This window comes from Maylandia zebra, linkage group LG23 (assembly GCF_041146795.1).
Source record: "Maylandia zebra isolate NMK-2024a linkage group LG23, Mzebra_GT3a, whole genome shotgun sequence".
Classification (NCBI taxonomy): domain Eukaryota; kingdom Metazoa; phylum Chordata; class Actinopteri; order Cichliformes; family Cichlidae; genus Maylandia; species Maylandia zebra.
The window spans coordinates 14,467,655-14,480,368 of record NC_135188.1 but is presented as its reverse complement, the minus strand read 5'-3'; the positions used below and the strand labels follow the sequence as shown (position 1 = coordinate 14,480,368).

Genomic DNA, 12,714 nt, shown 5'->3' with positions numbered 1-12,714 from the left:
TCACTTAAAACTAATTCCAGCTAAATACCCACAGGTCCTGTAAAAGGTGATATTCAACACCTTTCTTTTTCTGATAGTATGGAGGGAAATCATCTGTTTCACTCCCTTTGACACGATGAATGAAATTAATCATTAATTCCTAGTTAAATAATTATATATATATATTTATTAAATTATAGCCTATTGATACGTTGGTTTGTTCTGTGAATGAACACAGCAAAAACAAAAGACCATAAAGCAGATGGGAGGGGGTGGAATAGGTTGTTTCCCATTAACAGAGACTGTCATGACAAGTTACTGTATTGTTAAAAATGTACTTAACTGCAATATATGTATGTATTTAACTTTAATATTTAACTGCACAACCACATGAGCACCAGATTTCATCCTTATGGGAAAATGATCTTTACAGCATTAGACACGTGTTACACTTTGCTCTTGTGACAGTGTTTCAGAGCATCTTTCAGTGCTGCCAGCACCATATCGACGTTCTCCCTGCTGCTGTTACATCCCATCAGTCCCACGCGGAGCACCTGGAAAACGACAAAAACATCCAATGTAAAACACACAGGCAGGAACAAATGTGTTTGGATGATGCATATTGGCACTCGATCATCATTTTCTCCTACCAAACCAACTGATGGTCCGAGCCCCCCAGAAATCTCCAGATTGTGTGTTTTCATTATGAAGCTTGTGATCTCTTTCCAGTCATATCCATAAGGAGCAACAATTGTAGTGACTGTTGGTAGCCTCAGACGCTGTAACAAACAGCTCATTATTTAATCTTATATAAGAAAGAGCTGCAAGCTTGATGTAAATTCCCATACAGATTATTATGATTATTCTAAAAACTTACCTTTTCTTTGACAAAAAGCTTGAGACCCATGCTCTCCAGGCCAGCATGGAAATATTCGGCTACCTTCAGATGTCGTTCCCATGAATTCTCCAAACCCTTAAAAAAATTGAATTATAGAATTAAAGCTAAAAAATTCACAGACAATTCGCAGACACTAGGGAGCTGCAAGTCCTTTACTCATCAACCATATCTCAATTTTCAGAGTACTGATCACAAAAGTGTGCTCTACAGCTGTGCTGTGAAGCTGCATGTTCAGCTAAATTCTAATGCTGGATGACATGAATATTTAACAGGGGAAAGTGTTTCATGTTCACTCTTAGACTAGTGTGTTAGCACTTTTCATATTAGCATTAGGCACACAATACCAAGTCTGGTGGGAATGTCACGTTGTTGGTATTCCAATCAAAGCAGTGGATAAATTAAATTTTGGCCTGATAACTGTTGGAGACTGTAGAAATATAACGATCCTAAAGTTGGTAGGATTAATTCTCTGAACATGATCATCAGTACAAGGCTGAAATATTTTAGCCTGCACAAAAGCCAAACATTTGTTCACTCATTAATTAATTATCTATTAATGAATTCATACACTACCGTGTGGCTGTTTTGACAAATTGCCCCTGACATCAACACTCTTGGGATCACTTAACCAAGTAAACCCCTCCACCATGGATCTAGAAAGCTGTGGTGGTTTGGGCATCTAACTACAAAAGCCACTTCCCTCTCCTCACCTGAGGAGGTGGCTGAGGGCTGTCTGATCATACCTGCTTAGACTCCTGTCCTGCAACTCAGACTGAGATAAGCAGGATAATAGATATTTTTCCCCCTCTATGGGATTCCCAAGACAGTTACTGAACCACATAGGATCCAGCTGCTTAACTGGAGCTTAACTGTATGGGCCATAAGAAGTGCTCAACTGGTGGGAGGTGTCTGCAGATTTCCTCAACAAACTGAGTTCTGCATCTGCAAAGTTCTGACTGCTGCAGCTGGACTAATTATTCTCTCTTTTTTGATTCAAGAAAAGTGAGGGGTCTATATTTCGCATTCACTCTGCAACTCATCTGTTTAATAAAAGTCAGGATTTTAATTGAAAATGTGACATTTGCTTAGTGACACCAAATGTTTTAGCTGCAGTGCTTTTATCTCAGGTTTCCACAGAGGAGATACGCTCTGTTTCCATTACTGTATTCTGTGCTTCATTAGTTAATTGCATAAAATGTTAAAACTGCAGGCTCATGAACCCTTTTAATTGCTAGACATGTCTCACCTCTTCAACAAGGACAGACAAACTTTCCCTCAGAGAGTAAAAAGCAGTGACAGGACCTGTGTGGTGATATCTATGAAAAGAGACAAAGCAATACCAAATGATCTTAGTAATAGGTTAAAAGTGAGCCTGAAACATGGTCCAGTCTGCAGAGAAAGTCTTACACTCTTGATGGCTTTCCATCACATCCCCAGTAGTTTGCCAGCCAACTCAAATCCAAGTAAAATGACACAGGCTTTGTCCTTCGGCTGAAGATTTTTTGGCTGTGGATAAATTTACCTTTAAATACTTATGGTACCCTATTATTCTGAATGAATAAAAATGATAAAAATGTGTAGTTCTTACCATGCTCTCTCACTGAAGGAAATCGGTGCTGTACCTGGTGGAGCATTCAGAACCTTTTGGGAGCCTGTATACAGGATATCTATCTCTAAAAGTACAAACATCGACAGAAAAATCCACATATATTATTTCATAAAATAAAGACTGGAAACATCTGGCAGGATTTTTCAGTGCACCTTGCTGGTCCATGTAAACAGGGGCTCCTCCAATTGATGCCACAGAGTCAACAAGAAACAGGCAGTTATACCTGCAAGCAAATCACAAAACACCTATATCATCTGTCTAGCTGCAGATGTGGTGATGGCAAAGTGCTGTGTCTTACTTATGGCACAGCTGTCCGATGCCATCTAAAGGATGCAAGACTCCCGTAGAAGATTCTCCGTGTGCCACAAAGAGCAGCGCAGGTCTGTGTTTGGATAAAGCCTGCGGTGAGATAACAGTGTGATTACACAAGTGGCAGCAGTGACAGAAATGATTAAAGTAGCCTGATAACTGGAGCATCAGGAAACAATACCTTTTCCATCTCTTCAATAGTGAAGCAGCCACCAGGAGGAGCCACTATAGTGTTTACTCTCGCACCTGCAGGTTTGATACACATGCGTTTTTCTTAATTAACTGTTTTTTTAATTACACCAATGAAAGCCACCTTAAAAAGACAGCAGCAGTAATACTCTGTATTTTTATCATCAAATCCTGTGGAAAGACCTATGGGAGATTATTTAATTATGTTCCACAATGCTCCGTTATTTTCCTAAAAGTCAGTATAATGCACTGCCTGACATGTTCGTTACTGTGGACATGCTGCAAATACTAGAGCAGCTAATGAGTATTCACCATAGACTGCATATATGGCTCATGGTTCCCTTATTGTATGACCTCAGTAAAAACCTTTCTCAGGAGATTATAGGTTCAGCTGCTAGCACAACATTAAGTTAATGTTTTAAACAGCTATGATGGCGTCTGTGAAAATGTTCAGCTTGACTTGCAGTGTGCTTTGGTGTCATGCATGTTGTGCCTGTCACAATTTGTGTAACCTGGAACTCACACAATGGCCCGGGTGGAGGCACAGTTGCGTGAGAGAGACAGTTTCTTAGGCGATTTCAGAGATTAGCAGATGGCACACATCAACTTTGCTGTACATTTGGAAAAGGCGTAAGGCGAAAGTATTCCACAGCAAAAGCTCTTTTTGAACAGTGCCCATCTGTTGTAGGAAATTATATTTTTGAATTTGGTTATCTTCCAGGATTTGTTAGGTACAAATGATACAATGAGCCTTACCTATCCTCTCTGCCATCTCAGCTGCTCTCTCCCCCCAGATTCCATTCACAGCTACAAGCACGCTTTCCCCGGGCTCCACTGCATTGAAGATGGCACACTCCATAGCACTGTGGCCGGTACCACTCACAGCTAGAGTCATTTTGTTTTGAGTCTGGAACATATACTGGATCCCACTCTTGATGTCGTTCATTATCTGTAATTGAAAAAGTTTGGTGTAACGAGTAGCGATCTATCTGATGTTAGAACCATTCCCAATCTTTGTCTAGCACAGACAGCATGCAACCCAAATATAGATCCTAGTCATTGGTGTTAAACCTCTGAAGTTACCTCGAATATCTCTGGATGCATGTGTCCAATGACAGGGTTAGCACCAGCCTCCAAGATCCGTGAAGGGACGTTTGAAGGTCCCGGTCCAAACATGTGACGATAGGGAACAGTCAGAGGTTTCTGCAGGCATTTTGGTGGCGGTACAGAGATGGACGACATCTTCCCAGCAGTGTAACAAGCAAAACAAAACCGCAAAGAGCCGTGGAACCAGAGAAACCACACCTCAGCTTAACACACCTCTCTTTCTGACCAGTGAGCACCACAGGTCAGAAGACCATCATAACATGTTCTGCTTTTATCTTTCTCTTCTTATGTCAACACTTGTTGGTCTCTCTGTGTAATGAGCTCGTGTAGTTTGATTTGTTCTCATTTTTCAAGATAAGCAAGTGATCCTGCATGTCCCGAGATGTTAATCATTGACCACCAACTGAGTCTCAGGTTTAACTATTAAACTGCAGTGTTCCTAAAACATTAACAGAGTTTGTTTGCTAAAAAAAAATTCACTTTGTAAGATGATATTTTAAATGCATTAATGAACCTTAATTAAATCTATTACATCTCAGGTCATTAAGAACCCAACAATTCTCTCATAAGGAAATAGTTGATGAGGAGAAACTCATTTTTAACAGGATGAAATCTCCTGTTAAAACAAGACTCAGTGGACAGCCTTCTACTTTTAAATATCCTAGGAACCACAATCAAATCAGCAGTCTGTGAGTAAAGTGCTCTATTGGGAGAGTATGGCCCTTTAAGATTTGTCATTATTCAAGACCTTGTATGTGAGGAGAAGGATTTTAAATTAGATTCTGGATTTAACAGGGAGCCAATGAAAGGAAGCCCATATGGGAGAAATATGCTCTCACTTTACTCCCTGTCAGTCCTTTCACTGCAACATTTTGGATCATCTGAAGGCTTTTCAGGGAGCTTTTAGGACAACCTGATAATAATGAATTACAGCAGTCCAGCATAGAATTAATAAATGCATGAGCTAGTTTTTCAGCGTCACTCTGAGAAAGGATGTTTCTAATTTTAGAGATAGTGCACAGATGAAAGCTTTTGCTTGAGTATTCTTTTGAAGTAAATATGCGGCATCGTAATTACATTTTTCTGTGCAGTTAAAATGCTAAAGTTCAGCAGAAGTTTTAGTTTTTTAAATGACCCTTAGGCCAGTTTTTGTTTTCCATTATTATGAGGTCAATAACTTTTTAACCATCACTCAGTGAGAATCAGTGGTGAATTGAATATTTGAGGTTTATTATGACAGCTTGTCATTGTGCTTCACAGTTGGGCCTGATTTGTCTTCTGAGGGATGAGGAGATGCTTCCCCAGAGGTTCGGCGCAGAAGCTGCCATCTTCGTACACGAGCCGTCCCCTCAGGATGGTGGCGCGCACGGCCCCTTGCAGTTTGAGGCCAAGGTAAGGAGTCAGCTGATTGCACAGTCACAAACAGCAAACTGTTATACAAACAACACTCGTCAACTCATCATACAGTGTTTATGTTAAAATTTTCTCAGTGATTGTATTTACCTTGTTTTTATGATGTATGTTTTCTTCTTGAATCTGTGAAACACAGCAAAGGATGAAAGACATCTGCCTCAGGATATGATGACTGTTTATGGTTTCTTACCTCAAACTCTCTCTCTGGGTCCCACACGACCAAGTCGGCATCATAACTGGGGGCAAGGCAGCCCTTCCGGCTGTCGAGGCAACACAGCTGAGCTGTTTTTTGGCTCAGGAGCCTCACAACATCAGGGAGCTGAAAACCTCGTTTACTGGCTGAACTCCAGAACAGAGACAAGCCTGAAAACGATGAGAGTAATAAAGAAGATCACTGAGAAATGAACTGAGACTAATCAAATCAGAGTTTTTCCACTCCTTAATTCTATTTGTCCTTTAATAATAAGATTGTATGAGGCGAAACACTGCGTATCACTGTCACGAGACGTGTTGGTGTCACACTTTGACCGCTCTCTCACTGAGGCAGAACAGTAAATGATTGCTTTAAACTGGAACTCGTTCATGTTTACCTTCCTGTGAACTTTGACTGACTGTCAGTGATTGTCAAAAGCATTATGGGGATATGTGGGGGCAGGGGGGCAGCTAATCCAACCCAAAAGAAAAGAAGCATATCCCTGTAATATTCCACGGATTAGAATTCATTTGTAATCCATCCATCCATTTTCTTCTGCTTATCTCATTCAGGGTCGGGGGGTTGGAGCCTAACCCAGCTGTCATACAGTGAGAGGCAGATTACACCCTGGACAGGTCACCAGTCTGTCAGAGGGCTAACACACAGAGACATCATCTCTTCTATTCATATCAAGTGGTTGATTCTCACTAGAGCGTTCACTATTATACGAGGTACTATAAAAGTGCTGAAAGTGCTGTGATTATAATTGTATTGTCTGAAACACTACGTTATGTTGCAGTAGTTGAGTAGAATAGTTTCTCCATCTGCAGTTACTATTGATGCGAATGCCTGTTAACAATTCACATTACTGTCATCCAAATACAGTTTTGGCATTTGGTCTTTCCATTGCACCAAACAAATACTTGGAAAGCTGCAGCAAGACCTCCTCAGGATACAGAACAGATCACGCATCTGACATGACATTAATTATGGAGGAGAGAGGCTTGCTGAGGCAGCAGTAACTGCAGGCAGGTGGCATCAACTTTGCCGGTATGATATGCAGAAGGGGTTGATGTAGGCTGCTGAGGTCCCGGGACTGTGGCAGACATTAAGGTCTGCCTGCCTTTTTGATAGTTGCTACTGAATATTAAATATTCTGCATTTGTGTTTGGACGAGTCAGTACCAAACTGTAAAGAAGAAATCCCTCCCCAAGCCTGTGTGAAGTCTCCACTGTCCAGTTTCTTCAAGTCGGTGGTGCAGGGGGAGTGGTCTGAGACCACCATGTCAATCTGTCCAGCTTTCAGCGCAGACCATAGCTGCTCCTGGTGGGGAAAAAAAAAAATTCAGTCAGAGAGTAGCTTTTTGTTGTTGTTTGCTGAAAATAGTCAACTTTGTGTCTTCTGTACATATGATTGTTTACTCGGTTAACAGATCCTCTGATGGGTGGGCAGCACTTAAATTGCGTGGCCCCTGCAGGCATGTCTTCTGCACACAGGCTGAGATAGTGGTGGGTGGTCTCCACAGTCAGAGGAGCTCCAGCCTGCCGTGCTTCCTCAATCAGTTTCAGTGGCTTTGCAGAAGACAAGTGAACTATGTGGCAGCGAACCCTGGAGCAGGGATATTATAAGAAACATCAGTGTCTCCCTTTGGTTGATTTTCTTATGGAATGACTCTATTTTTTCCTGCTACAAACAGAACCTATACAAATATATGAACTATGATATTATGGTTATTCGTTAACATGATGATTTTCTCACCTGTACTGCAGGCAAAGCTCTGTGACAACACGAATAGCTTCGGTTTCCATGACGTCTGGCCTGGACCGCAAGAAGGTGGAGTACTGGCAAGGGTCTAACATGGGGTTGGGTAAGAAAATATCAGTGTTTATTAGTGTAAAAACAAATAAAAAGGATAAAGGATGAATGAATTTTGGACACTGACTACATTATATTTTTAAGTATTTTCATAAAACACTGTAATGATTGTTACCACCAGTCTCTCCTTTTCCTTCCCAAACGTCCCTCTCTGCATGAAACTGGAGGAGACAGGAGAAAAAGGCTTATTTTTTTATTTCATCTGGCAATGTTCTGTGTGCAAACTAAAGGCAAATCACACACAGAGTAAGAGAACTTAATGTTACGTAAGATGTTTTGGTTTGTAAATTACCAGCAGGACGCTTCCTGTGCCTTGCAGCTGCTTCATGGCTGTATGTAGATCGCTGTCATTTACATGGGGGAACTCATCCACCCCGCTATGGATGAGAAAACACTTGAAGCCAGCCACTCCAGCCTGGATCATTGGACGTAGATGGAGCTGCAAGGAGACATTCATGGAGCGTTTTCTTTAGTCTTGATTTTTTGTGTTTGCTTTTTTACAACCTGGCCTGTTTGTAGAGTTCATCATGCTAAAGCTGTGCACACATTACCTGATTGCCAGGGACCACGCCTCCCCAGAAGGCTACATCCACAAAACACTTCCCTGTTGCCTCCCGCAGCTTCTCGTGAAAATTTCCAAGAGTTGTGGTGGGAGGGATGCTGTTTCTGTGTGAATAACAAAGGCCTGATGAGAGCTTCATGTCTACTGTTTAAAAATAATCTTTCTAAAATGGTCCCAGGCCAAAGCCAAAAATCTTTTCAGCCATAGAATAAAACATAAAACTGATAAAGAAGACATGTTACATTACTATTACTTTTTTCATTATTTGTGCTATATTTAACCCGTCAGGCAAGACTGCATCGTTATGTTTTGTTTTCTAGCTTTAAACTTTTTCCAGTTACCCTAAACTCATTCACTGTAAGTATAATTCTTAGAATAAAGTGTTGCTCACAAATAAAAATTTCAGCCTTGACATTTTAAACCAAGCCATTGACGTACAGTGCTTCTCAGATTCATTTTGATGTTTGCCTGAGGAAAACAACATTTATTTTGCAGTCTGTTTACCCTGCACGCTCTGCCAGTGACCTTGTCTGATCAGACTGCAGGGACTGATTTCTGAATTGGTGAAGTCTCCAACTTACAGCGGCATGTCCACAATCGTCGTCACCCCTCCGGCTGCTGCAGCTCTGGTGGCGGTCCAGAAACCCTCCCAGGAGGTACGGCCTGGTTCATTCACGTGAACGTGGCAGTCTACAATGCCTGGCATCACCACGCTGTCACCCACATCCAGCACCTTCCAACCACAGAAAAGTTTTTTAAACAATGCAATGAATCAAGCATCTGAGAGAAATAAGATCTTCAGGAGTGTTAAATCAGTGAATTACAATTTTACAGACAGGCGAATTATCCTGAGCAGTGTTCTGAGAAGTGAGACCCAGCTTACCTGACAGGCCACATCCTCAGAATAGCTGCAGCTCGAGACTATTTCATGTATCTTCCCATCCTTTATAACTACAACTGCAGGACGTACTTTGTCACCATCCAGCACCCTCGTACTCTTCACAGCACTGACTGTTGATCCGAGTTCCATGTTTCTTTTTTATTGACTGTTATTGAGTTGAGTACCCTAGACTCTCACTAATATTCCTCTGAACTCTAGATAAAATCTGAGCAGCTCAGTTGCCCTATGTGGAGGCACAACCCTCTACTGAACGGGCTTATTGACCTTTGTTTGGCCACGTGACATGCAGGGCCAGTCATGCACGGTTTGTCACGGAAAAGAGGGACCCAGGCGCGGTTCTTGCTCACAGAAACACAGTGCGTTTATTTACAGTGAAACAGACAAGTCCAACAATCCATTCAAAAGTGCAATTTTCCAATCGTGCTCGTCCCTTGCTCCCAGTGCGTTCCGTGTAGTAACTCCCTTAGTGTGTGTGCTCCCCAACTCGCTTCTCCGCTCGCCCCTCCTGGAGGAAGAAGGAAAATCCAGCGTTAGCCACACGCTAGCCGAATAACACACTCACACTGCTCGCACAGACTATACCAGTTCGGAGTAATAATCCCACGTCGACTGTCGCCGTGAGTCCAGGTTAAATACCCCTTTCTAGCCTGGAGGAATGATTACCAACCACTGGTCAGGTAATCAGCTGCAGGTGGGCCGGCAACAGCGAAGAGGGACTCCCAATGACGACAGTCGCCAGGACACGCCTCTCCCACGGCGCGCACTTCCGTAAACAACCCCGAGGGCCAGGGAGGGAGAAGCAAACACATATACAGAAAACATAAACACAAGCAGGGTCGTCCGGAAAGGGCCGTCCGACCGTGACAGTACCCCCCCTCTAATGGGAGCCTCCGGGCGACCTGGCAAACTTGTCCGGATGCCGGCGGCGGAATTCTCTCACCATGCGATGATCGAGAATGGCAGACCGCGGCACCCAAGAACGTTCTTCCGGACCGTACCCCTCCCAATCCACCAAAAACTGAAAGCCCCTACCGCGGCGCCGGGCATCCATTATGCGAGTAATGGAATACGCCGGGGCGCCGTCGATAATCCGGGCGGGTGGCGGGGGCCCAGGGGGCGGGCACAAAGGGCTGGTCCGGACAGGCCTAACCTGAGAAACATGGAAGACGTTATGTACCTTCATAGCAGGCGGAAGGGCCAGCCGGACCGTCACCGGGTTCAGGACCTCCTGGATGGCAAAGGGGCCAAGAGACCGAGGGGCCAGTTTCTTGGACTCAGTCCGAAGAGGGATGTGCTTGCCGGAGAGCCACACCCGCTGGCCGACCTGATAATCCGGAGCAGGAGTGCGACGGCGATCCGCCAATGCCTTGTTCCGCTCGGCCGTTCTCAGGAGTGCTGCGCGTGGCCCGCCAGACCCGACGACAGCGCCTAAGGTGGTGCTGGACCGAGGGAACCGCCAGCTCTCCCTCAGAGATGGAGAGGAGAGGGGGTTGATACCCCAGCGACGCCTCGAAGGGCGAGAGTCCAGTCGCTGATGACGTGCTGGCGTTGTGGGCATACTCCACCCAGGCCAACTGCTCGCTCCAGGTCGCTTGGTTCGATGATGCGACGCAACGCAACATGGCCTCCAGTTCCTGATTGGCCCTTTGGGTCTGACCATTAGTTTGGGGGGTGGAACCCGGAGGACAAACTGACCTGAGCTCCCAATTCTGCACAGAACTCCTTCCAAACCCGCGAGGTGAACTGAGGGCCACGGTCGGAAACGATGTCCTGGGGTATGCCGTGGAGCCGAAACACATGCTGCGTCAGTAACTGGGCCGTCTCCAAGGCAGAAGGGAGCTTGGGCAGAGCAATGATGTGGGCAGCCTTGGAAAAACGGTCAATAATGGTTAGAATGGAGGTGTTACCTGCAGAGGGAGGCAAGCCGGTGACGAAGTCCAGGGCGATGTGCGACCATGGGCGTTTTGGAGTGGGTAACGGTCGCAGGAGGCCAGAAGCAGGCGAGTTGGTGGTTTTGTTCCGTGCGCACACCGGGCATGCTGCAACATAGTTCTGGACATCGAGAACAAGAGAGGGCCACCAAAACAAACGTCGTAGAAAGGAGACAGTGCGATTTTTACCTGGGTGGCACGAAAACTTGGCAGTATGTGCCCAGTGAATGACCTGACTACGCGCTGTGGCCGGAACATATAGTCTCCCTTTCGGGCCCGTGCCAGGGTCGGGCTCCTGTCGCTGGGCGTCCCTGACCACCTTTTCAATCTCCCATGTTAGTGCACCCACAATGCAGGTGGGGGGCAGGATGGGTTTTTCCTTCTCGTCCTCATCGGTCACGGGTGCGAACTGGCGCGACAACCCGTCTGGCTTAGTGTTCCTAGAACCGGGCCTGTAAGTAATGGAGAAGTGAAAACGAGTAAAAAATAAGGCCCACCTGGCTTGTCGGGCGTTGAGGCGCTTGGCTGCCTGGAGATACGCCAGATTTTTGTGGTCCGTCCACACCACGAAAGGCTGCTCAGTGCCCTCCAGCCAATGTCGCCATTCCTCAAGGGCCCACTTGATGGCGAGCAACTCCCGGTCGCCCACGCAGTGCTTTCTCCTCCCAGCCCGACTCCTCCGCCAGGATCCAGAACTCCACGGAAAAGTCAGCAACACTCCTCCTACCTTGCTTCAGAGAAAACATGCGATGACCTGCAGCATCCGAGCTAGCGCCTTTATCAAACACACAGCGAAACTTGCTGAGAAAGACGTCATATGACACAGAGGGCTGGGTATTTAAAACTGCCTGAGCCCATTGAAGCGCCCGCCCAGTCATAAGTTGCACCAAATAAGCGATTTTAGTAGAATCAGAGGCAAAGGCACAAGGTTGCTGTCTAAACACAAGAGAGCATTGCGTCAAAAAACCCCGGCTCCTCCCCAACTCGCCATCAAATTTTTCGGGTGCGGGGAGTGAGTACTCCCGCTGCCGCGGTGGAGGTGAAGGAGGAAGCGGACAGGCTGCCGCGGCTTCCAGCGAAGGGGCGGGCTGCGTTGGAGCCGTATTAGGTGAGGAAATCAACATACCTTTAAGCTCTGTCATGGCTTGCAGAAGCGCGGTTTGTTCCTTTGAAACGTGCTTCAGCATTTCCTCGTGTCGCTCCAAAACCTCCGCTTGGATAGACAGCTGGCGTGAAGCAGAATCCGCTGGGTCCATGGTGGTGGGATTATTCTGTCACGGAAAAGAGGGACCCAGGCGCGGTTCTTGCTCACAGAAACACAGTGCGTTTATTTACAGTGAAACAGACAAGTCCAACAATCCATTCAAAAGTGCAATTTTCCAATCGTGCTCGTCCCTTGCTCCCAGTGCGTTCCGTGTAGTAACTCCCTTAGTGTGTGTGCTCCCCAACTTGCTCCTCCGCTCGCCCCTCCTGGAGGAAGAAGGAAAATCCAGCGTTAGCCACACGCTAGCCGAATAACACACTCACACTGCTCGCACAGACTATACCAGTTCGGAGTAATAATCCCACGTCGACTGTCGCCGTGAGTCCAGGTTAAATACCCCTTTCTAGCCTGGAGGAATGATTACCAACCACTGGTCAGGTAATCAGCTGCAGGTGGGCCGGCAACAGCGAAGAGGGACTCCCAATGACGACAGTCGCCAGGACACGCCTCTCCCACGGCGCGCACTTCCGTAAACAACCCCGAG

The 12,714-nt window shown here is 45.6% G+C and overlaps 2 protein-coding genes across 10 annotated transcripts; both read right to left on the bottom strand.

Moving 5' to 3' along the window:
* Positions 1-329: 329 nt before the first annotated feature.
* On the bottom strand, positions 330-5,205 carry agxta (alanine--glyoxylate and serine--pyruvate aminotransferase a). Its single transcript, XM_012919548.5, has 11 exons — positions 4,068-5,205; positions 3,741-3,933; positions 2,977-3,041; positions 2,785-2,885; positions 2,639-2,709; positions 2,466-2,550; positions 2,285-2,383; positions 2,124-2,193; positions 857-952; positions 630-758; positions 330-533 (listed from the first exon to the last, which is right to left on the bottom strand). Exons 1-11 carry the CDS (start codon positions 4,224-4,226, stop codon positions 426-428), a joined length of 1,176 nt encoding a protein of 391 aa, XP_012775002.2. The 5' UTR covers positions 4,227-5,205; the 3' UTR covers positions 330-425.
* Positions 5,206-5,300: 95 nt separating this feature from the next.
* On the bottom strand, positions 5,301-12,714 carry zgc:103559. Of its 9 annotated transcripts, none has more exons than XM_076880249.1 (13): positions 12,093-12,714; positions 10,213-11,697; positions 9,018-9,798; positions 8,716-8,867; positions 8,124-8,238; positions 7,865-8,011; positions 7,688-7,733; positions 7,456-7,549; positions 7,119-7,305; positions 6,882-7,020; positions 5,695-5,867; positions 5,595-5,627; positions 5,301-5,495 (listed from the first exon to the last, which is right to left on the bottom strand). In XM_076880249.1, exons 3-13 carry the CDS (start codon positions 9,162-9,164, stop codon positions 5,346-5,348), a joined length of 1,383 nt encoding a protein of 460 aa, XP_076736364.1. In that variant the 5' UTR covers positions 9,165-9,798; positions 10,213-11,697; positions 12,093-12,714; the 3' UTR covers positions 5,301-5,345. The 9 variants fall into 9 exon arrangements, with proteins under 9 accessions (XP_076736364.1, XP_076736365.1, XP_076736363.1 ...); XM_076880250.1 differs by having other exon boundaries at positions 10,213-11,693; XM_076880248.1 differs by having other exon boundaries at positions 10,213-12,436; positions 12,514-12,714.